At 33.1% G+C, this 25607-nt stretch overlaps 2 protein-coding genes across 6 annotated transcripts in view; one reads left to right on the forward strand and one right to left on the reverse strand.

Annotated features, from left to right (window-relative positions):
* LOC145968825 (uncharacterized) overlaps window positions 1-907 on the reverse strand; it is a 63100-nt gene extending 62193 nt beyond the window's left edge. For all 3 annotated transcript variants that reach the window (XR_014437876.1, XM_083094639.1, XM_083094640.1), the window contains exon 1: window positions 774-907. The gene's annotated coding sequence lies outside the window, so the exon portion shown is untranslated. The remainder of the gene's footprint in view (window positions 1-773) is intronic.
* Sm (heterogeneous nuclear ribonucleoprotein L) overlaps window positions 1-21833 on the forward strand; it is a 152359-nt gene extending 130526 nt beyond the window's left edge. For 2 of the 3 annotated variants that reach the window (XM_083094636.1, XM_083094637.1), the window contains exons 7-11: window positions 2010-2102; window positions 4383-4681; window positions 5511-5734; window positions 8900-9159; window positions 9767-21833. In XM_083094636.1, the coding sequence (XP_082950762.1) occupies window positions 2010-2102; window positions 4383-4681; window positions 5511-5734; window positions 8900-9159; window positions 9767-9906 (1016 nt within the window). In that variant the 3' untranslated portion in view covers window positions 9907-21833. The remainder of the gene's footprint in view (window positions 1-2009; window positions 2103-4382; window positions 4682-5510; window positions 5735-8899; window positions 9160-9766) is intronic. The other variant, XM_083094638.1, reaches the window with a different exon arrangement.
* The last annotated feature ends 3774 nt before the right edge of the window (window positions 21834-25607 follow it).

Below are 25607 nucleotides of genomic sequence, written 5' to 3' on the forward strand. Positions count from 1 at the left end.
AACATTAGAACGTTCTTAATATTTATCGCGATGATATTTCGAGAGATAAGTATTACGACGTACATAGCTCATGCTGCTACTTTTCTGCTCGCGTGTTGTCACGTGAATGACAACAAGACAACTGCGTAGGTCTCACTAAATAATAGCGCGCTGTACGGTAGGGAACAAGCATTGAATTTTTTCTACGTAATTGACAATTAAAATACGTGATTAAATATGACTCTACTTGTTTATTTTTCGGTTATAATATATATAACCGAAATATATATATATATATATATATATATATATATATATATATATATATATATATATATATATATACACAGGGTGTTCCTGAGCATGAGCTCACGCACTTGCGAGGAGGTAGAGCGCAGTAAATTAAATAAAGAAATCCTATTCCATGTAACGATTTTTGTAATAATAATAGAAATATTAATTATTGAAAGTTTATCACAGTTACTTTCAAGGTCAATTTTAAGATTGACAGAGGCACTTTCAGAAAAAACGTTTGATACAAAAGTTTCTTATTTTTTCACGTACAATTCGAATCTGTAATAAAAAGTACCATGTTCCCCTAAAAAAATTCAACTTCCGATCCGGCGTATTTCCGGTCGGAATCAAAAGTTGAAAATATCACCATTTGATAGAGCGTACCCGATTTACTTAAAAATTGTTCGCGATTTTTGACAAAAGCCATTTATTTTCATTTTAAAAGGGGTGTACGGGTGGTCTGGGACACCCTGTATATATATATATGCTTTGATTTTTACCTTCGAATATATCTTAATCTCTTCGTTGAAAGTTCCACACATTTGACATCTCCTAGTACTTGTCACGCTGATATTTTGAGAGATAATATGACGAAGCGACTCATGCTGCTACCTCCTTGTTCGAGTGTCGTCACGCGAATGACAACAAGGCATCTGCATGAATGGCGTAGACCTCACTGTAAACAATGGCGCGCTATAAACAATAGCGCGTTGTACGCCGTAGGAAACAAGCGCCGAAGTTTCATGCGGTTGACAATTATTAAAATACGATTAAATATGACTCTATTTTTATTCATTAAACGCATTTCAAAACGTGATATATTCGATCAAAATTTATCGCACGATTAATTAGCGAAGAGATGTGATTTTGAATATTACATTTCGTAAATTTTTAATTTTATATTTATACATCTTATGTGCGTAATAATATAAAATAGTAATCGATTTAAAAAGAACGCTTATAATTATCATAATTAAACAGAGTAATTTAGCATTCTCATTTTTCTATATATGCTTCGATTCTTTTAAATATACTTTAATTTTACTTTTGAATATACTTTCTCTTCTCAAGAGAGAGAGAGAGAATTTCACATTTAACATTCTTTATTATTTATCGTGATGGTATTTCGAGAGATAATACGATGGAGCGATTCATGCTCTCATCTTCTTGCTCGAATGTCGTCATGTGAATGACAATAAGGCAAGCGCGTCAACCGCATAGACCGCGTATAATAATACATTCTATGATGCACGAAACGTATTAATAAAATATGTGAGATTAAATATAATACTATTTATTCATTAAATGTATTTCAAAATCGCTTGATTCTTTTTCCCGACAGACAGCGAAACCAAACCAGTATAGTCCCAAAAAGCAAAAATTATGTATCTTTTATTATATATAAAAAAAGATATATATATATACATATTATATAAAAAATTAATTATATTATTATAATTGAAAATTCTTAAGCGGAATGGCCGCAAAATTTTTGGCCATTGCGCCTATAAAATTTTTAATCTTTCATTAATTCTTAACATAATTTAAAGTACGAATCAGTGATGTGTGCGCAAATAGCCTGAAATCCATATTAAAATTGAGAAAGTTTTTTATTGAAATTACCAAGAACGCAGGATAAATGTAATATCGTTCATCTCATGCCGCGATGGCTGTGTGGAACGCAACGTACTCGTAGATTATTATAGTCTCATCGACGAACTGTCGTTCTATTGCAGGCTCGAGCACACACAAAAACGACGCGACAGGAAATGGAAGGCCCGCTCCCCTTTTGGCCGAACCAAGATATGGCGCTGCGCCCCAGCCATACGGTGAGTGTCTGTCCGTATTTGTCTTTCTCTCCTTCCGTCTCTCCATTCGTTCGATCGTCTGTCCATCTATCCTGTTGGTCGATTCCTAATGGTCAAATCAAGCTCACCGGTTTGGAAAATAGATGGGCCAGGCGATCGCAAGTTTTCCGTGAACACGTGTAAAAAACGAGAACGGATTAATGGAACTGACGAAGTGCGAAGCGAAACGATGTTCTAGGTGCTTTCTAAATGAGAAAGTATGTCGAGCGCATTTGTTTGCAACGTGAAGAGGAAAATTTACTTCGTAAATTTCATCTGGAAAATATTCATTGAAGTTACTTGTAGAATATTGCGTCTGTGAAATTTCTCATGGGAAGAAAATTTCTAATTGGAAAAAGATTTTATTAGTAAGTTTTTCCCTTATAAAAACACAAGCATAGAGAGAGCTCGTTATTTCATAACATATTTCGAAATATTAATAAGAGACCGAGTGTACAAACATGCGTATCAAGTTTTCCCAGAAGAGTATTACAAACAATTTTACTTACAACGCAAATAGCATGCATAACAGGCATGCAAATTCTGAAAACTTTATATGTTGCGTAACGTTATAACATATATTTTAAAATATATATTTGTAAAACGTTTTATACTAAATATAGAATAATCGAATAATCGAAAAAATAAAAAACTAAAATCTCTCTTTATATATTTTAATAATAAAATATTGTACTTGAAAATATTTATCAGAAAATATATAATAAATTTCTACATGAAAAAATTTCCGAAAATTTGTAAAAAATCTTTGAATTAGAAAGAATTGTAGAGAGAAGGATGTTACATATATTAATAAATCATTCCAAAACTCATGTATTTAAATTAGAAAATTAGTTTCTGGAAAAAATTTTAAATTTAAAAATCAAGATATTTTTACAGAATTTTTTTCTTTTTTTTTTAATTTTTTTTCTCTCTTTTCTGCTATTTTATTAGTTGCAAACTACTTTTAGAATTCGTCATTTTATAATGAGGAAACTCATATTAGATATCACAAAGATGTCGTTTTAATAATGCAAAATCAAATGGAATTGTCATGTAAGCGACACATGAGTCTGTTGCATCGACGTATATTTGAATTATTGCGAGCAATAGCAGTCTCCTGTATGTCACGTCTAAGCTGTTGAACGCTTCTACTCTAATATTGATTTCGGGAAAATAATTTCTGGTATATAGCTCGGTCTAAAAGTATCGCCATAAGTCAACTGCGATCGTTATCCTATTGCAATTTTGACGGAAAATCATTGAATCGAATGTAACGTAACGCGGCTGCAAGCGAAACCACTCGAGTCTCGTTGCGCGCGATATAATCCGATAGTTGAAAACATTATCGTAATTCACCACCGCGACTCACTTTTCCCAATAACCCCCGACATTTTAATCGATACCATTTGTCGCAACATTTAATACTCGGCTACATGCAGCCGACACAGTATTGCATTACCATTCCAATAGAGTCTCGCCGGCTTGTATTACTTCGGCCAAGGGTTGAATTGTTCGCTTTCACGTTATATCGTTTTTATTTCTATTTTTTCTGTTTTTATATTTTACTCGTTTTACTTTTGTATGAAACGCAGAAAAAAAATTTTAATTTTATTGTGAATGTTTATAAGTATTTCTTCAGGAAAATATATAAATTTTCTCACAAAATTTTCCTCATTTACGAAATTAATGGTTTAATAATTAAATTATAATGATTTAATAATTACTTGATAAAGAATATATATAAGATATATAATATAAGATATACATAAAAAATAAAATGAGATAAATTAAATTAATTATTCATAAATTAAATGGTATAAACGTTCATTTTTGCTAACTTTTCCAATATATAATATATATATTCATTTCAGTGTATATATATACTGTGTGTGAATTTAGATTATTTAGATTAAAATAGTACAAATAATATGTATATATATATTAATTAATTAATAAATATATTAAATAAAAATATAAATAAATAAATAAATATATATATATTTATTTATTTATTCTGTTTTAATATAAAAATCTTTTTTTATAATTTATAAACGTTGAGCAGAGAGAGTGTGTTATATGACAATTTATTGCGACTGTGCTAAATTCCTTCGCGATGCCCCGATTTCGCAAACAGCTACGCGTATCCATCAGCATGGTCGACAGGCTCTCGCAGCGAACAACAATAATGCCCAGTTATCTAATGTGTTACCCGCGTCATTTGTCTCACACGTCCGTACAATGTATGTACATCTCTGGTTCCAGGCTCCACGCCACAGGTCACTTTTCCGCCGGGCGCCGGTCACGATCGTTACGAGGAGAACTTCAACGGACCGGCGACGTATGCGGAGCCATATGTCGAGCGTTACGGCATTAAGAGCGATTTCAGCGGCCGCGAGCCATTACATCCTACGCCACCTCGACCGGGTTACGTGCCCACCCTGGGCCAAACGCCACCCTCGAGCACGCAGGGCTCAGTCATGATGGTGTACGGCCTGCAACCGGACAAAGTCAATACCGACAAGCTCTTCAACCTGTTCTGCTTGTACGGCAACGTAACGAAGGTAGGTGGTGACCCCGGATCTCTTCCTACGACGTAGGTGTTTGTTAAATGTAACCGAGCTCGCGTGTGCGTGCTTACACACACACATACGGGAGCTTGCATGAGTTAATCATCCCCATGACGCAGGAATTCCGTTAACATGGTGGTATAGCCGACATTCCTAATGTATGTACTTGCGTTTAACAAGGACTAACAGGACTCTTCGTGTATTTTGCACTCTGTATTTAATAGAGAGAGCGGATTTTCGAGTGTGAATCTATATTTAATAAAGGCTAAATTCCTTACATTTCGGAAAACAACAAATGGTTCATTTATTAAACATACAGTGTTTAATCAAATATCAAATTAAAAGTGATTTGAAATATGGAAAGAAATATCTCGAGTCGAAATTTTGCCTCTATTTTCAATCTTTATCTTTTATCTCTATTTTTTTATATTTATAGATTCTGAAGGATTTTGAAGATTTCATTTATAAGAATTGTATTGTATTGAATTCTTTTGAATCTGAAGTAGGTTCCTACATATTTAGAGATTTAAAAGAGGAGCTTTCGGTAAAATTATAGATTAAATAGTTTTTAAGATAGGGTGATCTCACTGCTAAACATATCAAAATAAATGTTAGATTGAACATTGAGATGGAAAGTAGGAGAGAAAAAATTCGACTCGGGTAATTTCGTACAGGTAGTCAGGTATTCTTTACACACAATCGATATAAATTATCGCGACGACGAACCATCGATTGCGAGTTATTTCGAGAAGAGGAGCAGTTTCGTGAGCACCGTGGACTTTTCGTAACGTCGAGCGATAAACTTGAAGCTCTCTGATCGCAGGTGAAATTCTTGAAAACGAAGGAAGGATGCGCGATGATACAGATGGGGGACAGCATAGCCGTCGAACGGTGTTTACAGAACCTGAATAACGTCACGATCGGGACGGACGGCAGGTTGCAGCTCGGCTTCTCGAAACAGGCCTTCCTTTCGGATGTCACCAATCCTTATATTCTACCCGACAAGACAGCGAGCTTCAAGGACTTCACGGGAAGCAAGAATAACAGGTGAGTCTTGCAAGCGACTCTTCGCATTTTATTCTCCTGTCATTTTTCGCTCAGTTTGTTCTTCTCCTCGTGAAGGCCATTTGTCTCCGCTTGATCTTTCTTTCATTCTTCGCGATATTCTCTCGCGCTATACGTGAGACGAAAGGATATATATAAGGATATATATATATATATATATATATATATATATATATATATATATATACATGTATATGTATACATACACATCATACATACGTAGATATATTCTCGTCGTAGGTACATCTCTCTGAGTTTTCACGGTGACTGTTCTTTCCTCGCCATTTAATCGCACGTTTTATCTCATACGTGACAAAAAAAAGAAAGAACTCGTGAAGCAATATGTTACAATTTTATGCTTAATATAAAAGTTGTAAAGTTTTTGTGAATAAAAATATCTTTAATTTTGCTAATCTAATAAATTATATTTAACTAATTAATTTTAAGAAAAAATTTTTTTTATTATATAAGGTGTTTTTTAATAAGTGTGAAAAATTTTAGGAGATGATTCTTTGTCGAAAATTAAGGGAGGTTTTTCATATAAACATATACTTCTACATCCCTCCCTGTGGAGTTACACTCCTCCAAAAATGAGGGTAAAAATTAGGTTTTTATCTTTTAGATTTTTAGGTTTTTATTATAATTTTGTTTTTGTTCCAATTTTCCCAACATTTACTCTAATTTTATTTTTATTTTAAAATTTAACTTCTCGTAATTCGAAACCTATGCTATTTAGCATCGTGCTGTGCACGATAACATATTTTATTTTTTTTCTTGAAACTACTGATTTTATGAAGAAAATAAAGGAAATAAAAAAGTTTCTAAATAAATCAAACTTTTTAATGCATATTTTTAGATGATCATATTCCGGCATATTAAAAAGTTCTAATAAAAAATTGAATAGGGATTGCTAGTTTCATCCCCTTATAACAATACGGGAGGCTGAAAAAAATATTAATAAATAACCTTTTTACTAGTAGAAAATATCCACCTAATTTCATTTCTTGTTTCAAATTTGAAAAAAAAATAAAAACCTAATTTTTATCTCTTAATTTTCGACCAAAAATAATCTCCTAAAATAAAATTTTTCGCACTTATTAGAAATATTCTGTATTTGATAACAAAATCGCGTGCATAGGAACATCTTTCGTTTTCTCTTATATAAGATTCCATTTTTACGAGATATATCGATAGACACTTATGTAATAAATTGATACATGTCTAACTTTGGCATCGAGATCGTCGATCTTAGGAAGAATTGATCTTGATAATACTATTTTACCTAATCGACTATTCCTCATCATTATTTTTCACGTGAATCTTAAGAGGAGGTAACATAAGGCGGGGCGTGTTCAGCGCGATCCGGCAGATTGCGACGGCACTCCACGAGATTAAACTCGAGAGTCTAATTAAATGAAAACGCGTAAACGAGTACGATTTAAATTTCTCCGTTTCGTAACTCTGTAAAATCTGCAGTTTCCACTTAGTTCGAGTCGCGGCCTTGTCTGGTCACGCTCGGGAAGCGGATGCGCCCGAGCGGAAGAATCAAATCTAAAGGTTGAATAGGAACTAACGACACCACTGCAATTTCGCGTTTGGACCAGGGTACCTCTCCGCTGGTCGTCCCTTAGTTACTCAAAAGGGCGTGTCTGATGATCCGGCTTGGCGATTAAGTTCTGACTCTTTCGACTACGCTAGAGAGCTGCAGACAATGCAGAGAATCGTTCTCCGTATGAATCTCCAATGAAGTTTTTATCACACGCGAAGATCATGCCATTGTGTCAAAAGATATAATTTGAGCTTTTACGCATGAAGCGTCGAGAATAATCTAGAGCTTAAAGTCGCGCTTACACCAAAACTGAATCAAGATTAACAAAAAAAAAATGCTTCCTGTGCATTATTAATTACTCACACTGTTGAAAAAATTTAATTATTATTCGCACAAGAATGGCATGAAGATAACAATGTAAGACATTTTTTTAAATTAGAATTTTTAAAGTTTTTTAAACCTCTTCTTTATTTTTCTTTTCTTTCTAAAATTCTCCCCTTTATCGTTAATCTCGACGCTTCATTTATTTAACATGATTCTGAAAAAGTCAATTTAAATTTTACTCAAACACTGTTTTGCGAAATTCAAACCGAATAATTCATCGGGAGGAATAATTTAACAAAGCGAAGAAATACATCGCTAAACGTGACGCATGTTTTTGATGGGGGAGTAAAAAGTGCTCTCTCGGCGAAATGAGTATTTTGCTTCAACGAAAAACCTAATCGCCCGCAGGGAATGGCTCCGTCTTGGGCGCGAACGCGACTTCTGATTGCGAGAAGTTAATCACAAGAAGTTCCCTAAAGCTTGTGAAAGATAAACTGCGCACCAGAAGCATCCCGACGTCCCTCTTCCATGCGGAAATCCGCTTTCGTTCGCGTAATTGAGGGACTAGACTGTAAGCTGACATTTCTGTTGAAAATAAGATACCGATATTGCACAAGTCATGAAATGGGAATTTTACTTCGAGAATAAGTATGTTCCCCCTGAGGCTTCATCAAAGCAAAGAGAGGAAGTAAAAATGTGCTTTGATTCTTTTTTTCCAATATTGCTCCTCTGTGTTTTCAGATGATGAAAATGTTCGCTTTTAGTTTCTAAATCTAGAAATACACCTTCAATATACTATTGATATATCTCGTTCAAAATTCACCGGAGCAATTCTGACAGAATGATGATAGATATCTATAATATTGTAAAAGTTGAGCGAAAATATTAAAAGCATTTTTCACTCTCTTCTTAAAAAAATTGATAGATAAAATTTATGATTGATAGTTTTGAAAGAATATATTTTTATCTTATTTAATGTTTGTTAACAAAAGACGTAAAATATATTGTTTTACAAGAAACTGTAAAATTCTGGAAACTGTAAGCTAGATCAATTTTTCCATAACATTAACAAATAACGCACAAATTTTAATAATTTTGAAACAAAATAAAATCGATATAGATAATGAAATATTATATATTATTTATTCTAGGATATTATAATAATCGATTCCAAATTGATTAAAAATTAGATGAAAAATTTTATATACATAGTTTCTAAAAATTGTGCTTTTTTTGAAGTCTACAGAGCCCAATTTTTCGATATATCGTTGCAGATTCCTGAACCCCGCAATGGCTAATAAGAACAGGATACAGCCACCGTCAAAAATAGTTCATTTCTTCAATACCCCACCTGATCTAACCGAGGAAACAGTGAATCGCGTATTCGTAGAACGTGGCATTGAGGCACCGACGACGATCAAGCTGTTCCCTCTCAAATCTGAACGATCGTCATCTGGTCTCATCGAATTCAGCAGCGTTGGTATCGCGGTGGCCGCTATCATGGAATGTAATCACACAGCACTGGAGAACAGCAGTAAGTATCACGATATCATGCGTACGATCATAAAACTCAGATTTTTCTTGCGCAGCATTTCTCCACGAGATAGCAGTCGTGAGACTTTTATGAGATTATAATATTTTGCGAGCGGTCGACGATGATTTTATCGCTCTCTCATTCGATTTTGGATTTAGATTTCATGTCCCTTATCCAAGTTTACGATTATCTGTATCAAGAAGGTAATGTTCCTTCTATTTTCTAGTTTGAGCATTTCTTCGAAATATTCTAATACGATCATTTAATATTAAAAAGAGTAAACAAGATTTAACAAATTCTCAGAGAAAATTAATTTGTCAAAACATTGAGAATAAATCGGATAAATCTCGATCGCGCTTAATATATACATAGATTTATTTTAATTTTTTATTAATTTACAGAGAAAATAAATAATAAAAGCGAATAAATAGAAATATATATAATAAAACAAATGGCCCATTTTTAAAAAATTCTGCTCGTTATAGAAATAGTCAAACCCAAGATACATAGTTCAACACAAGTGACCCTAATCGATCGACAATTCCTAACAAGTTTGACAGCGAAATATTACAACGCCGGTCCCCTTTGTCGCGCTCGTCTGTTTCAGACGGCAAGTTCCCCTACATCATGAAACTCTGCTTCTCGTCGTCGCGCACCATACCCACGAGCTTCCCGCCCAGCAGCGGCAGCGCGTCGAGCAATTCCGCCGGTAATGGCCACGTCAAAATGCAGCAGGACTCGGAATAGAACGGCGAGGTCCAGGGCCAGCAGCGTCAGCGTCAGCGCCAGCGCCCCTCACTCGCCGCCCTGCACCCGTTGTGTGCCCCCGCGACGGCGGGCACGGCCCTGCACCCCGCAGCCGCAACGATAACATTATCCCCGGTCCTACCGCCACCACCGCCCGTACCGCCACCTCTACCGCCGCCCACCTGTCTCCTCATAGCCACCCCGACCCTCTATCCGACCGTACCTCCACCACCTCCACCTCCATTGCCCACCTTCTGGCCCTACTGATGTGACGGACCCATCCACCAGACGGGCGAGACGAACGCGCGCGCCAGCGAGATCGGATGAAAACGAACCTTCCGTAGACGGGGAGAATAATCGAAACGTCGATTTTTACGGTGAAAGAGAAACCGTACATCGCAACGATATTCATTTTCAATCGAACGCGACATATCGGTAGAAAAAAACTGGTCGATTCTCCCGCGAGTCTATTCCTAAAGAAGGCTTTCGTGCACGTATCTAGGACATGTTAGCCTAGATAGGGATCTTTGCCGTCGCGGTCGAAGAGTTGGGAAAGTTGCCGATGTAATATGTAACTCGGCACCATGACAGTGCCGTGTCCCATGAAAGACAATTGTTAACGTGAGTCAGACACGATATTCGGCATTCGACCACAATTGCGATAAGTACGATGACACATCGGTGGCGGCATCGCGGCGTTAGTGCTGAAGTCGTGAGGATTTTTCAGTCAACGGTCCACAATCCTCGCAACGATGTCGTGCTTCATTCCCGGAGACTCTGTATATTGCTCGGAGATCAATGATCTCCGGTGCGCATACACATATCAAGGGCTTGGAAGTAAACCGGTACACTTCGCGAGGAGCTACGCGCACACAATCATCATTGAAATTTCACTCTCAAGGAATCGATGTGGGCTGATGAAAAATTTTTTTAAAAATGAAAACTATTTCGAAGAAGGCTGAAACTATTTCATAAGATTGATGATTTAAAGATTGAATCGCAAAGAAAAAGAAAGTGTTGAGATTTCCTAGAAGGTAAAGGAAAATAATACTATATTAACTGAAAGATAGATGGGAAAAGATGGAATGGCTTGAAGGAGCCATTTTAGAAAAAAAAAACATGGAAGTCTATCTCCTTGAGAAGAAAAGCTGTCCGAGGAAATTTGATTCCTCTCAGAAGACATCTAAAAGCATGATCTATCAGAAAAGAAATCGTTGGAAAGAGATGGCACGTTTTTCGAGTGACTGCAAGAAGATGAGAAACTATCAGGAAATGGATAGGTCGAATGAGGTAAAATTCTTTTTGGTAGTAGCTGAATGGCTCGAAGACGGTCTAACTTCTTCGGAAGAAGAATCATCCGAGGAAGGTCGAATCTCTCAGAAGAGGGGCAGCTGGAAGATCGAAGACCGTCGGAGGCAATCTTCTCGGAAGACCGCAGGTTCTGAAACCTAGAGTGCGAAAAGTGCGAAATCCGTTGTGGTTGCTCGCGAAGCAGACAGGTGGGCGCTGCTTCCGCGAAGCCCGGACGTATATATGATGTCTCACGACCGCGACGAGACGCTCTCTCGCTCGCTTGTTCGCTCGTATATTTAACGGTCAACTTATCTTAAATTCGCGTGCGCTCGCGTGCGTGATGCACGACGTTAATTCTGAAACCGAGCCATGTGCTCCTCGACGACCATACTTTGTGGGATCCAATAAAATGAACCGGAGATTTCTTGGCGACCACTTATTAAACACAGGATACAATTTAAGAGAGTGTTTAGAAGATGATCTGAATCATTCGTGTTTTTCGAAAACTGAACAACTTGCTGTAGAATGCAGCATCTGCTTTGAGTGTCATTGATAACGCGTTATTCTATCATCGTAATATCCTCAGCCCGCAGCAAGCATCGCGCAATTTTTTTCATCGTTTACTTTATATATATTCAGTTTTTTAATATTACATTTCAACAACACTCATCCGGATAAAGTTGTTTTCTAATACAAATGATGATACATGATGATTTCCTGTGGCAGTCATTTAAAAAATTCTGAAAAAAGTAAGGTATAAAATTTTTAGTATAAAATTTTTACATAAAGAGCTTGTCACAACATGGTAATTCATTTCTACAAGTATAGATTTTTGGATTTATTTCTTAATATATTATTAATATATTAAATATTATTATTATTATACTTAATATATTAATATATTATTAATATATTAATATATTAATATATTAAATATTATTAATATATTAAAAAACGCGAAAATTTCCATCGAGGCCACAAAATTGAATCTGTAAATAAATATAAATTAAAATTCTCTATAAATTAAATTTGTTACATTACAATTGTTGATTCTATCTTGAAATTTCTTTATTTCTTAATTTTAATTTGCTATATTTTGTAATAAAAGAAAGTAATTGACATACTTTTTAATTAATAATTTTAGTTGAAGAAAACAAGGAACAGTACAATTTTTTTACAAAGAGAAATTGTATATACAAGAAAACAATTATTTTAATCCCCGGATGAGAGTTATTTCCACGGTCGGATATGATTGTTTTTCATATCAGGAATTTTTACATTGGACAGTAATGTAAAAATCTTTTAATTGTGCTTTTCGATGATTTTCGTTGCACGAAGCTTCGCGGGTTCTAAGCGTTAACAATAAAGTCATTTAGACTGCTATCAATTAAGAGAATTAAATTGTTTTCACTATTCCCATTTACATCTCCGCTTCTCCGATCGAATAAACAAACAAAGGAATTTCCCCGCCCCCTCCCTCCAAGCTGTAGTGTTCAGGTTGCGACGAGACGACACGTACCAGTGCCCATACGCTCCCGTGCATAAACACGCGCACGGCGAGCGTCACATTGGCATTTGTACGCTTTTGATCAGATCGCGGACTGCGCGAAAATTGAGAATTTTATATATATCGAAACACAAAAAAAAACACATAAGAACAATGAAGTCGACGACACACAATATATTAGTGTCCCTCGGTAATATTTTGTCGGGCCGAGGGGCGTTTTTATAAGAATGGTTTTAGATCTCCGAACAAATTTTGCGCGATGCGAACCAAACGACTCTACTACTAAACTAAATAAATAATAGACTCTTTGAGACTCGGCCCTACGTAACGTAAGATAATAAGGGCCGAAATACGCGCCCTTGACATGCGTGAATATACCCGCCGTTTTGTCCATTATCCGTGAGAGAGAGAGAGAGAGAGAGAGAGAGAGAGAGAGAGAGAGAGAGAGAGAGGAGAGATAGAGAGGGAGAGAACGAAAGATCTAACGTAAAAATGAGAGATAATTTAAATAAGATAAACAAAATTTATATATTCAAGGCAATATTTGTTACAATACGATTAGGGAATAAGTTGTGTACCATTTTAAAAGGGGCTTTCGGTTGGCAAACGCAAGCGAGGACGATCCTCGTGGCGATCGCTAATGATGAAATTGTTGTCGATCGTAAGGGACGACGTATCGACGTCGAAAGAAACACGTGAAAGCGGAAAAAAAGGTACTAATAATAAGCTAAACGACGGACTCTTTCGTCGTTTCGTTATTATACTTGAACTTATAGTTGCGATTTTATTCCAACAATAGATTATTTTATTCTCATCCTTCCTTGATTCTTCTTTATGAGAGAAATGTAAAATTGTTTTTACATCACATACTATTAAAGTATATATTATTAGTATAATATTATTTTATTATCTTTTTATTATCTCGTTAAATTCTTCAATTTTTCTTAATACTATTAAAGTATATCATTAGTAATATTATTATATATTGTAATTATGAAGAAAAATTTAGAGAGTACACATAGAATATACATCACTCTTTTATCTATCTGAAAAATTTATCATTCAAATTTTTGATTTAGTGAACAGGACCTAAGAAAACGTAAGTAGTCGCGCTAAGCAACTTAGAATGTGTAAGCATATCATACAATTTTGTAGATAAATATATATAAATATATAACTATATATATATATATATATATATATATATATATATATACATATATATATATAATTAATTATATATTTTTAAGTGATGCGGAATATGATGTTTAAATCAAGAGTGTATCGTCGTGTGGCAAATGTGTACTCGATATATCCACATTCATTTAAAAAGAAAAATTTTTGAAATAAAATATATATTACTCAGTCACACGTAAAATTCCTTGAGGATAAACTTGCGGATGTAAGATCCATTTAATGACAAACTCGATTTTAAAAAATTTACGTACACGTATACATGCTTGCGAAATATTTTTATTTAGAATGTTTTTACTTATAATAAAAACATCTTTGAATCATTATAAAAATTAATAATAATTTATGCATAATAATGGATTAGCAAGGATGTAGCTTAATCTTTGAATATATTTTACTAGTATCTTTGACAAACTACGCTTTTTTATACGATATTAAAATTTTTCGTGTAGTTATCTTTTATTAATGAAAATTAATCATTTTTTTTGTTCTTGCGTTTTTATTTTTTTAGAAAATGTATGCAATATAAAATGTTGAGAAAATATAAAAACGAGAGAAACGCATCTTCGTTTTCAAGGAATTATAACAGCAATATCGTTTCCTAAGGGACACATCTCGACAAAACGATACTCTTCTGATGAAAATTCCGCTCGAGCGTGAGTTTAACGGCGCATCGTAAAAAAACGCGCGTCGAACACGCTACCAGACTGTCGCTTATTTTCTGATACTTTACCCGCGCGCTAAATTCCGGTAAAGTAAGACGTACGTAGAACGTATTACAACGAACACTCGTTTGAACTCGTTCCCTTCGCTGTATCTTCGATTCGACCCAAATACGTGTCCAGGTCGAAACGTAGCGAACGGGATGTAGTTTTAAAGACGTCCCTTCGACGATCGACCTTTACATTTAACCCTTTTCCATTTGCGCTAAATATAATTAGAAAAATAAAGAATATACAAACTGAGCTCTAGATTTGACGCTAGACAAGGCTGAGGGTCCACGATAGAACTTAAACGAGGACCGTAGATTAGAACGCAGAATTGAAAATAAGATAAAAAGAATGTATGTAAACGCGAAAAAGAGATTAAATAATTTGTAATTCGCGAAGAGTCAGAAAATTTCCTATGATTGCTTGACCTGACAATGTTACGCCTAGAATGATCGACCGAGTGGAAGGGTTAAATCTAAAGTTACGCATAAGTAAACGAATATATCATTTCGAGTACTGTGCATCAGAAGATGAAGAGCCTCGCGCAAAGGGGCGAAGCTCACGGCTTGCATATCAACTTTCGACCGGAGCACCCTCGTCGGTGTTACAACTGACACTGCAGAATTCTGAGGATTCTATATATAATCGCATTATATTCAACAGCACGATGTTATTTGGAAAATCGAACGACGGGTATATTTATGAGCGAATCTAATAACGACGTAAAAGTGCGTATTTGACGCAATAATTTTGTGTTACGCGTTATTAGATAGATTTGTATTCTTGTAACTACCGTCAAGAAAATTTAATCTTACTAGATTGACGTGGAAAACAAATGACAATAGAAATAATGCTTCTTAACAGAATTAAATTTATTGACGGTATTTATATGAAAAAAATAATCTAGTCGCTATAGATATATCCGTCGTCAGACTATATTGATTTTAAATACATCGAAATGCAGTGGAAGAATTAAAAAAATTGCACGAAACTTCTTAAAGAAGCAGTGATTTAACCATATCCTCAGAAGTTTGCCGCTGTAGTTAAGGATTAAAAGAGGCACGATAGATATAGATACGTTTACAATATAAGATTAATCGCGCGTCTCTTTGCAATGGACGAATGGATGTACATAGCTTATTTTTCTTTTTTTTTCTTTTTTTTTCTTTTTGTTACGAAGAGAACCCCTAAAGTAAGTTCGCGTACTCTCTTTCGCGCTAAGTGTGACGCTTATAGTGGATCTAATGAAATATCGCGACGCGGATGAGAGCATTAATGTGTAATCGTCAATCGCAGAATAAATACGTTGTGTAATACGATAATCCGGGACATTCGCGGATATCTTCTGGTGAACAGGTTCTAAACGTGTACAAAATCAAATTGTAATTTGGTAGTCTGTAGAGATCCTCGTAAACGATACAGTATTCCAGGTAGAGAGGTATACATAGCACTGTGTATGTAAGCACGACTACATGTTATTACACTCATACATACACCCATACATACACACCAAACTCGAGGTTGTAAAGACGAGCCATCTGTGTCGATAATTAATTGTAACTTTGAGAGCAGAAGCTATTGAATAACTGGTACTCTCTCTTTAGATCTTACTAATACATATCCCATCTATATGTATATATTTGCAAATCTCTCATGAGAAATTTAATTGACTAATTATTAATAATGTAATTATCATTATCTTTAATTATTAGTGTTATGATTATTTATATAGCCCCCTCTTTCGTCTGCGCGGGTTTTGCGAAAGCCGGGGGGCTGAATAAGTATATTAAATGAACGTTGCGTTTAAGACGTTAGGTTAATGCTCGTTAGTTAGATACTTAGATAGTTAATACAGTGTAGGTACATATCGTTAATATTGTTATTAATTAATGGTATTGCGAAAAGGTATTACTATCGGTGCGCTTTGATTTCTTTTGTACGCAAAGTGTTTCGTTGTCATCTTGCGTTCCCTCTCAGACTTATTCGTTTTGTTTTAAATTTTTTTTTTGAACATTCAGCGTACGCAATCTTGTTGATTATGCAAAATTTACCAATTAAAGAGCAAGGGAGAATATTATTTCTACTTTATACTATAACGATATTCTAAATGACCATATTATATGATAATTGACAAGATGCATTTTCAAGCAAATTTGTAAAAAAAAAATAAAATAAAATGAAAAAATTCTTCCAGTCTAATTGTCGATCGAAAGTCTATTTTTTCGGATTTTTAATGTTTATGAGATAATGGAATTTGACAATTTGCTGATTTAATCAATCATTGTGAAAACAATTTACTCAATAATGGATATCATGAAATCGTTCGCGCGATATGATAGATTTAAAATTCTATATAATTATATAATTCTTAATTGAATTAAATTTATCATTAAGATTCGCGAAGTTTTTGCTGAGCAGGATTCACGGACGTGCAAGTAGTCGTACAAAATAAGTTAAAGCGCAGTGTAGCCTTTCTAGCGATTCCCAATAAGCCCAAGTATTACCGGTGACATATACCTGCTCCTACATATCAGGTTTTAGACACCCCAAGCACTACCATTCGCCATATCAATGTTTCTAAGTGTTCCCCGATCTCCTCTTTCTCCCCTCCCCTCCTCCAAATCCCGTCTTCATTCTTCTTCGCGCCTTTCGATGTCCCGAATAAAATTAGAGATATGCCGATTTTAAAACGCACTCTTTACTTCTCCTCTTCCCTTATTTCCTTTCTCTAGCCCTCCTTTATCTATTCTCGCCCCTCTTCTTCACCTCGTTATTATATATCTGAGCCGGAAGGGTCTCTAAGCTCTGTCTTCCCATACGCTGCGTGAAAAGACAAACTAGATGTAATAAGATTTGTTGACTGTATACAATTATTATAATGCATCGATCACGTGCGTCACTAGCATACACATTCACTCGCACACGACACCAGTTCACACTACAACACTACGACACTATGGAGAACACGAGATGACAGCCGCTGCGTCAGGATAGTCCACGCTGGATCGCCAATGTTTGAAATCAGCAATTATGGATATAATTTAATCGATTAATTATTCTACTACTTATTATTATAGTTTATTTGATATTTTACTAATGGATTGCATGAAGAATGCTTTTATTGCCATAGAAAAAAACGTTTGCCTAACTGATTGCTAAATTTTAATCGTTAAATTCGATTGTAATATTTATGTTCAGATTGAAAGAAAATTTAGAAAGAATATATATTTTCTTTTACGTCGTAATATTTTAAGTATGAGCTTATAGCGCGATTTTATCGAACAATTAATTTTATCATAAAATATTTTTTCGTAAAACATTTTTTTAAATTCTAATACATTTTAATTAGAAATTAAATAATTTTATCATCATTAATTTAAAATGCAACAGGAATTAAAATCATTGTTATTGTATTATATATCAATTTAATGCGTCTCAATGTTTAGTAAAATTGGATATACATGTATATGATCAAATAATTCACATAGAAAATCAAACGATTATATTGACTATAACGACTCTTGATTAAATGTAAAATTTTAAAATTAGCTCTTTTATTCATTTGTCTAATTGGCATAGTACTCGCTGGTACTATAGTATGCGCTTGAGAAAGCCACAGAAATTAGTTCGACAAAAAGAAGACTTGAATTAATCAAACCTGCAAACTCTAGAAAGCTTGCACTTAATTAATTCAATTGATTAGATCCGCGACATTGAAAAGCGATTGCAGGGAAATAAACCGAACCGGGCGGAAACTCGCGTCTCGTATTGATTCTTTGGCCTGATTCGATCTATTTGATCATTCAAGAAATGTCCGTCGTGACACACATTTTTCACTGTGTTCAAGTAATAATTTCGAACCTGGCTGTCAATCGAGCATTGACCATCCACAATAGTCTGTTGTGCCGCAGCGTGCCATAGATATTGTAAGCCACGTCTCGTGAAAAATGATCTATTCACACCAAAAGCCACACACATGTACACGATGGACAAGTACAATGATGTGCAATAATGATACCCATAGCTATGCTCTTATCATACATTCGAATTTCTTCCACTTCCCAAGGGGATATTCTTGCCACATAAATGTATTATGAGAACGCAAACTCGGACTTTCATCTTCAATCTCTTTCCTTTCATCAATTGCTTTATGTGTTTACATTTTCGGATTTAAAAAATTTTATGGCGAAAGATCGTGAAGGATATATATCACTTTATTAGTATGCGATGTAAAAAAATCTCTAAGAAATGAGATAAATATTTTAGATCAAATTTTAACTGAAAAAAAATCAAATCTTAATCCAACATATATTGATTATCGAAAATAAATAAGGAGAAGAAATTCGAAGCGTTTCGCATCGGATAATATCATGGCATAAGTATTTGTACGCAATTCGACGAAACATATGTGTATCTACACGTAGACACATTCAACATATGTGTGGTTGCTCCTAAACACAAAAACAAAAAAAACGATGTAATGTGTATATTAATACTTGTATGTCGTACGCTCTAATGTTGTTTGAAGAGTTATTTGCGAGTCAATTATCTGTGCCTAGCAGCCCTGTGCACCCTATCAAATGTACCACCATTCAGATGAAAGAAACCGAAATGAGCGATAAAACGGAAACAAAAGAGGAAAAAAAAACAAAAATCATGACAAATTCAGGCAACACGGAAAGACGAGAGATAATAAGGAAAAAAAAAGAAATACAGAAGAGATATGTATAGTATCAAGCAGAACACGACACGACACGTGCGTTTCTCACAAATTGCACCCTGTATACATAGTTCGCACAATGATCTGTTCCTATTTTGGAATCAGTTTTTTCGGATTTGCCAAGAATGTATATCTACAGATTCTATATGAGAATATATATATACATATATATAGAAAAAAAAACTGGACATATGAAATATAAAGTATTGAAATCTAGTTCTGGAATTGTTAACCCTTTTGACCGGATCCAAGCGCGATTTTTCGGGGTGCGAAATGTGGCGCCGCAATTGTTGCATCCCCCGAGATTTCTTTTCGAAAATCAGCTTAAAAGTTTTTGTTCTTTTTCTCAATCGAACAACATGGATATGCGATTTCATATTTATGCATCAAGAAATAAAGATAGCTACAAGCTATCTATTAGAATTGTTACTTTTTTGGAAGAGGGAGAGAATGAGAGCGGAAATGCGTGGAATACACACGTGATGGTGATGTTTGCTAAAAATGGATAGAAGATTGAATTGGATTAAAATTAATCGTTATTTCAAAAGCTTAAATGTATGCTCTTGAAATAATGAAAATATTATGCATGTGCATTTTTATTATTCTTGAGATATTATAAAATATATATTTCTTTAAAAATATTATCTCAGAAAAATTAAAATCACACAGTTAAACTTATACTCTTTGGAAAATACATCAGTAGCAAATTCAATTTAAATCGTAGAAATTTGATAAAAGAAATACATATAGCATAAATAATATTTAAAAATATTGAAAAATTTATTTTTAAATTTATTTTTATATTTTATTTCTAATCCGATTTACAATCTATCTGTCAGTTTGCGATATTTTCTGAAAATATAACTCACCTTCACGTGACCAGTACACATTCCGAGAAATTAAAAAATAGCCAGACGACTCAACCGAATTAGTGTTAAAAAATACAGGCAAGAAAGAGGTACGTCGACATAAAAACGTGGCAAGTATCGCCTCTTAGTGAACTTCGGTTCTTGCTACCGAAAAACGATAAAGGAAAAGACCGAACGACATCGCATGTACACGAGCTTTGCGACTCAAAACTCTGCAGCAAAGATTATTTAGATATAAATATATACACATATATTATACCGTCACACACTGAACACAACAGCACCACTACAACCACCACTACCACGACCCATGCACATCCATATTTATATATATACATATATATTATATTATATAAACGTATATATTACATCTACGAGTACGAAAGAAACTTCTCACTCACTCTTATATGACTATTACACTGATGTACACGCTATAGGAATATGTGAGACGCCTGTATGTGTGTCTAGAATTATCATCTGCTTTTCTCTGTTCGCGAGCAATACACTGACGATCACGCCGCTTCTCGTTTCGTGGATTTATATAATTGTATTTGTAAACAATTCATTTGTCACAAATTGATGCGTCGCGCGTTCCTGTTTCCGCAATTATGGTAGTGCGATCTTTCATCCTTTGATTGCACTTGCGTAAATTGTTTCAGTATAATCAACTGTTTGTGAATTATAGAATCCATTCATAACGTAACTATTTGATGATAAAATTATTTACTACTTTGATTCGGTATAATACAGTGATAATTAAGTCCTACCGTCTGCATTTAGTGTTAAACGTGGTATATATATAATGCAGTAAAAATGCGCGTTACAATATTTGAAAAATATTTAAGAAGATTTTAGTACATTCACCCGTGTGTTTGATAGATTAATTCGGGGATTGTTCTATTAGTTTATGACTTTGTGATTTGCAATATTCGCATTGTAGGATGAAAGGCGAATTCTTTAGACAGTCTCTAAAACGTTGCATGGAAATTGCAACGGATATGCATTTTCGAGCAGTCAACAGAGGCGAAGCAGCGAGCGTGAATCGGTAACATTAATCTCAGAAATAGCTTTCTTTCCTCATGTAATACCGAACAATTTCTTTTTGTTTTTAATTATTATGAAACGAAATGTCTTGTCTGAAAACTTTAAAGTTTGCTTGGAGTTGAGTATCTATCATTAGAAAAATTAATATTGAAGCATTAAATGTTTTGAACTATAAAATTACGATCAAATTTTATTTTCTTCGCAATTCTTACACAAATTTGGTATTTCTGGGATTGATAAAAGCGCGACAGACTTGCAGGAGGTCACAGTTAGGGAAAGAAAATACGGAATAAGAGGGAGAAAAATATAAAAAAATGATATACATACTCATCGAGCGCCGTTAGTAAAAGACATGGTAGGCTATTATTATCGCTAAATAGTCGCTCTAGCCGATAGTGATGTAGTTTATCCTTTAGAGTTATTTTAAGTTCTTAATTATATACGAGAAAAAAAAGAAGTGGTTATACTTATAAACCGATTACTATCGTATCACATAACACACTGTAACACGTCGATTATAATGACAAGAATATTTACCTGTGCATATTGACATATTATGGAATCACATCATTAAAACATATACTACTCAATATATCCAGCGTCAGCGACTCGATTCATTAACACCCACACCATAAACCATGCATAATATCGATAACTTGGAAGTAGAACGATCAATTTCAAAGTTAAGATCTATCTATCAAAATTGGTCTTTTTATTTCTGTTTTTATATTGTAATTATACTGTATAAACAATTAGGGGAAAAATAATCTTATCAACACAATAATTTATCTGAACTAACAATAAACCTTTGAAATTTAATTTATATATTACATAATCTTATGTACATGATGGAATCAATTTTTAACAATAGATATTAAATTAGAGTATACGGATAAATATATAGGAGATGCATTATACGTCTCTCTCTTTTTCAAAATGTAAATATATGTTATTATTTTATTTACTATATAGAAAATCCAAAGAGATATCGTACTCCTCTATAAAATAATCAATTTCACAAATTGAGCTTCCTTAAAAAATTATGAATGCTTTTTTTATTTTAACTTTTTTATATTTAATTTAAAAATAAATATTTCTCTCTTTTTTATACATATGTGTATATATGTATAATTAAAAATTTTTTTAATGAACTTAATATAATCAGCATTGAATATCTATAAAATCAAAAACAAATTTTTACAGATTCTGCTTAAATTAGCGTAGAATAAAATTAATATATTGATCGTGCTAATTCCGAGATATCAGTAAAATAGGTGAATAAGTTTACAGTGGGTGAGAATCGCATTAAAATATAAAAAAATTCGCATTACCGGTTGCTTCGATGTATTTCAATTTAATTAACTCTGCTACTCGCTAAGCAATTCATTCTTACGCACATCTAATTCACGTTTTCAAAATGCGAGTTTTTTTTTATTTTAATTTGGTTCATCCTTCAATTTTATTCACCTACGCCAATTATACTATATACCTACTTACTCAGAGATACATTTTGCAACGATTATACAATTATGATCGTTGCGAGAAATATCGTTTCTGAAAAATATCGACAAAAACAATTTACATACATAATATACAGGGTGATATATATATATATATATATGTAACACCTTGTATTATTTAACAAAATAAATTTACATACACTATATCGGGAGAACTATTGTATGTTCTCGTGTGTATAATATTCTCGAGTTTAAAAAAAGCAATATATGTTTTAACACACATATCTTTCTCTTATATATCGTTTAACATTATTATACGAGACTCTCATATTTTGCAAATTCATAAATAATATAATTAAAATTAAATATATTTTAATCTCAATTTATCAAATCCTATATATGTATATTTTCTGTTTTTATGCAGTCAATTTTTTTAAAGAAAACTCCTTTGTGTATAAAAGATTATATTTTTCGATTTTATATTATATATATATATATATATATATATATATATATATATATATATATATATATGTATCTGATATATAAAAATTATTTTTCAGAGATATATTTTATTTTTTGTCTTTGAAATATTTTATAAAATTATATGAAAAATTTTCTCGTAGTATATTTCATGAATGTTTATATAAAACAAACATTTTTCCACGATGCAATTAAAATACACATTTCTGCCTTATGTCTAACCGGACGAATCTTTTTTTTTACTCATACGGATTTCCATGACATTAATCGGTCAAGCCGATCACGTGGCTATATTTTTATTTCGCGAAATAATAGAGGAGCCTACGCGATTAAAATCCAGCAATATATACCCTCGGTATTCCTGCGTTTCTCCGCAAGAATGCATAAAGCGAGCGTGAAAGTTTATGCAATTGTGATAAATTGCAATCGATAAGAATCACGCTTATATTATTGCGCGTTGTATATCTCGAACAAACATACTCATCTCAGCAATTTTCATAAACAAACGGCTGACTACTACTATAATACTGTGAATTTGTACACACATTCCTGTATGTTTGTGCATAATTATGTGCGCGAATTATAGATCAAATGATATTTTAACGGGTACTGAACACTGTTGATAACAAAAATCGCACATCCGCGTCGCTTAAAAAAATTATTTAACGACTAACGTATTCGAAGGATATAAAACATGGATCGCTTTGTCAGACCGAAAATTGATCTGCAGATAAAATATCAAAGAGATACGGTAGAGAGCTTTATACTAAAAAAAGGGAGGAGATTTTCATACAATCTTTGTGAAAATGATAGTTATAAAAAAGAGTCGACATATCAAATATAATATGATTTGATTTAATATATTTAATCTAACTTGCAGTTTTCATTTTGTTTATTTTTAGTCTCTTTTCTATCAAATTTTTGCTTTGTCTCTTTTAATATTGCATATTATATTTAATACATAGTATATTTAATTACGAATTGAAAAATGTGCATATTTTTTTATAATATACATTATTATATAAATATCATCAATTTGATTTAGATGACAATAAATTCCGAAATAATGAGAGAATTAATGAAATAGTTAAAATATCTTCGGTAGAAAAATTCAGTTAACACATTGGAGATAATTTATATTCGCAAATTAATCAAAACAACCGATTGACAGATCACACGGAGTTACATGAACAACATCTATACATATGTATAATCAAACGTGCAAGCGTTGAACATTGTTAACTTGTAAGACCTTCGACAAAAACAAAAATAACAAAATCTTGATAATAACTGCTTGAAATAGAGCTGCTTAGGCATGCCATCGATTTGCATGCTTAAAGGTAGTAGTTTCGCTAGATTCTTTATATTTCACAAGCATGCGCACGTTTCTCAATTTGAACATCTTATAATATCCCATGTGATCACGTCTTATAATATATTATGTACATCTCATGATATATTAAACAATAGTTAAAACGTGAATACGTGAACAATTCTCTGTAATTCAAATACATTTTTTCTATGTAAATTAATTTTTCTAGATAGATTATCTCACATCTATTGGATCTCTTAATCACCTGTCTAATATATTGCATAATGCTACAATATATCCTAGCATTATCTCGTCATGATTACATTATCAAATGTATTATCTTTCTCATATTTATTTATTTTATTTTAAATATATTTTTTTAATTTTTGAGAAATATACTCTTTATAACCTTTAAAATAAACAAAACATTTACCTCGAATAATAGAAAATCCAGGAATTTCAAAGAGAACATCCTATGTAATGTCAAGACCTCTGAACGTTTGCGTTTTCTAGAAATGACACGGTAAGAAAATAAAACATTTGTATTTCTGCATGTATCGTCCAATCCACATCAGAATTTCTGAAAGATACGAATATATACAATTGTTAGTTTCTATCGTAATGTACTGGAAACGTAGAAACTCAGTTTTCGGTTTACTGTCCTTTATCTTATTACGATATACAAAATATTGCCCTTTATTATAATCATTCTATACGTAAAACTGAAAGATTTAATTGCATAATAGTTTTATTATTTTAAAATATGAATACTCTGTTTTTTAATATAAAAATAATTTAAATAAAAGTATATATTATTACATACTTATTAAAACAAGTGTATAAAAGTTATCGCAGTTGTTGATAAAGATTTTTATAAATTAATCAAAATACTATATTATTAGATACATTAGTTTAATAAAAAAGATATGTATATGTATATATTTAAATATATATATATATATATGTGTATATATATATATATATATATATATATATATATATATATATATATATATAACCTATATGAAAAGTAGCGAAAGCTTATATGAATAGCTGCGATTACGGATGGGAAAAAGAAAGGAAAATATAAGAATTTATAGATATAGAAA

The sequence above is a fragment of the Camponotus vicinus genome, unplaced genomic scaffold, assembly GCF_025532165.1.
Source record: "Camponotus vicinus isolate PSW18456_S1 unplaced genomic scaffold, iyCamVici1.0 SCAF_3, whole genome shotgun sequence".
In the NCBI taxonomy this organism is placed as follows: Eukaryota; Metazoa; Arthropoda; class Insecta; order Hymenoptera; family Formicidae; genus Camponotus; species Camponotus vicinus.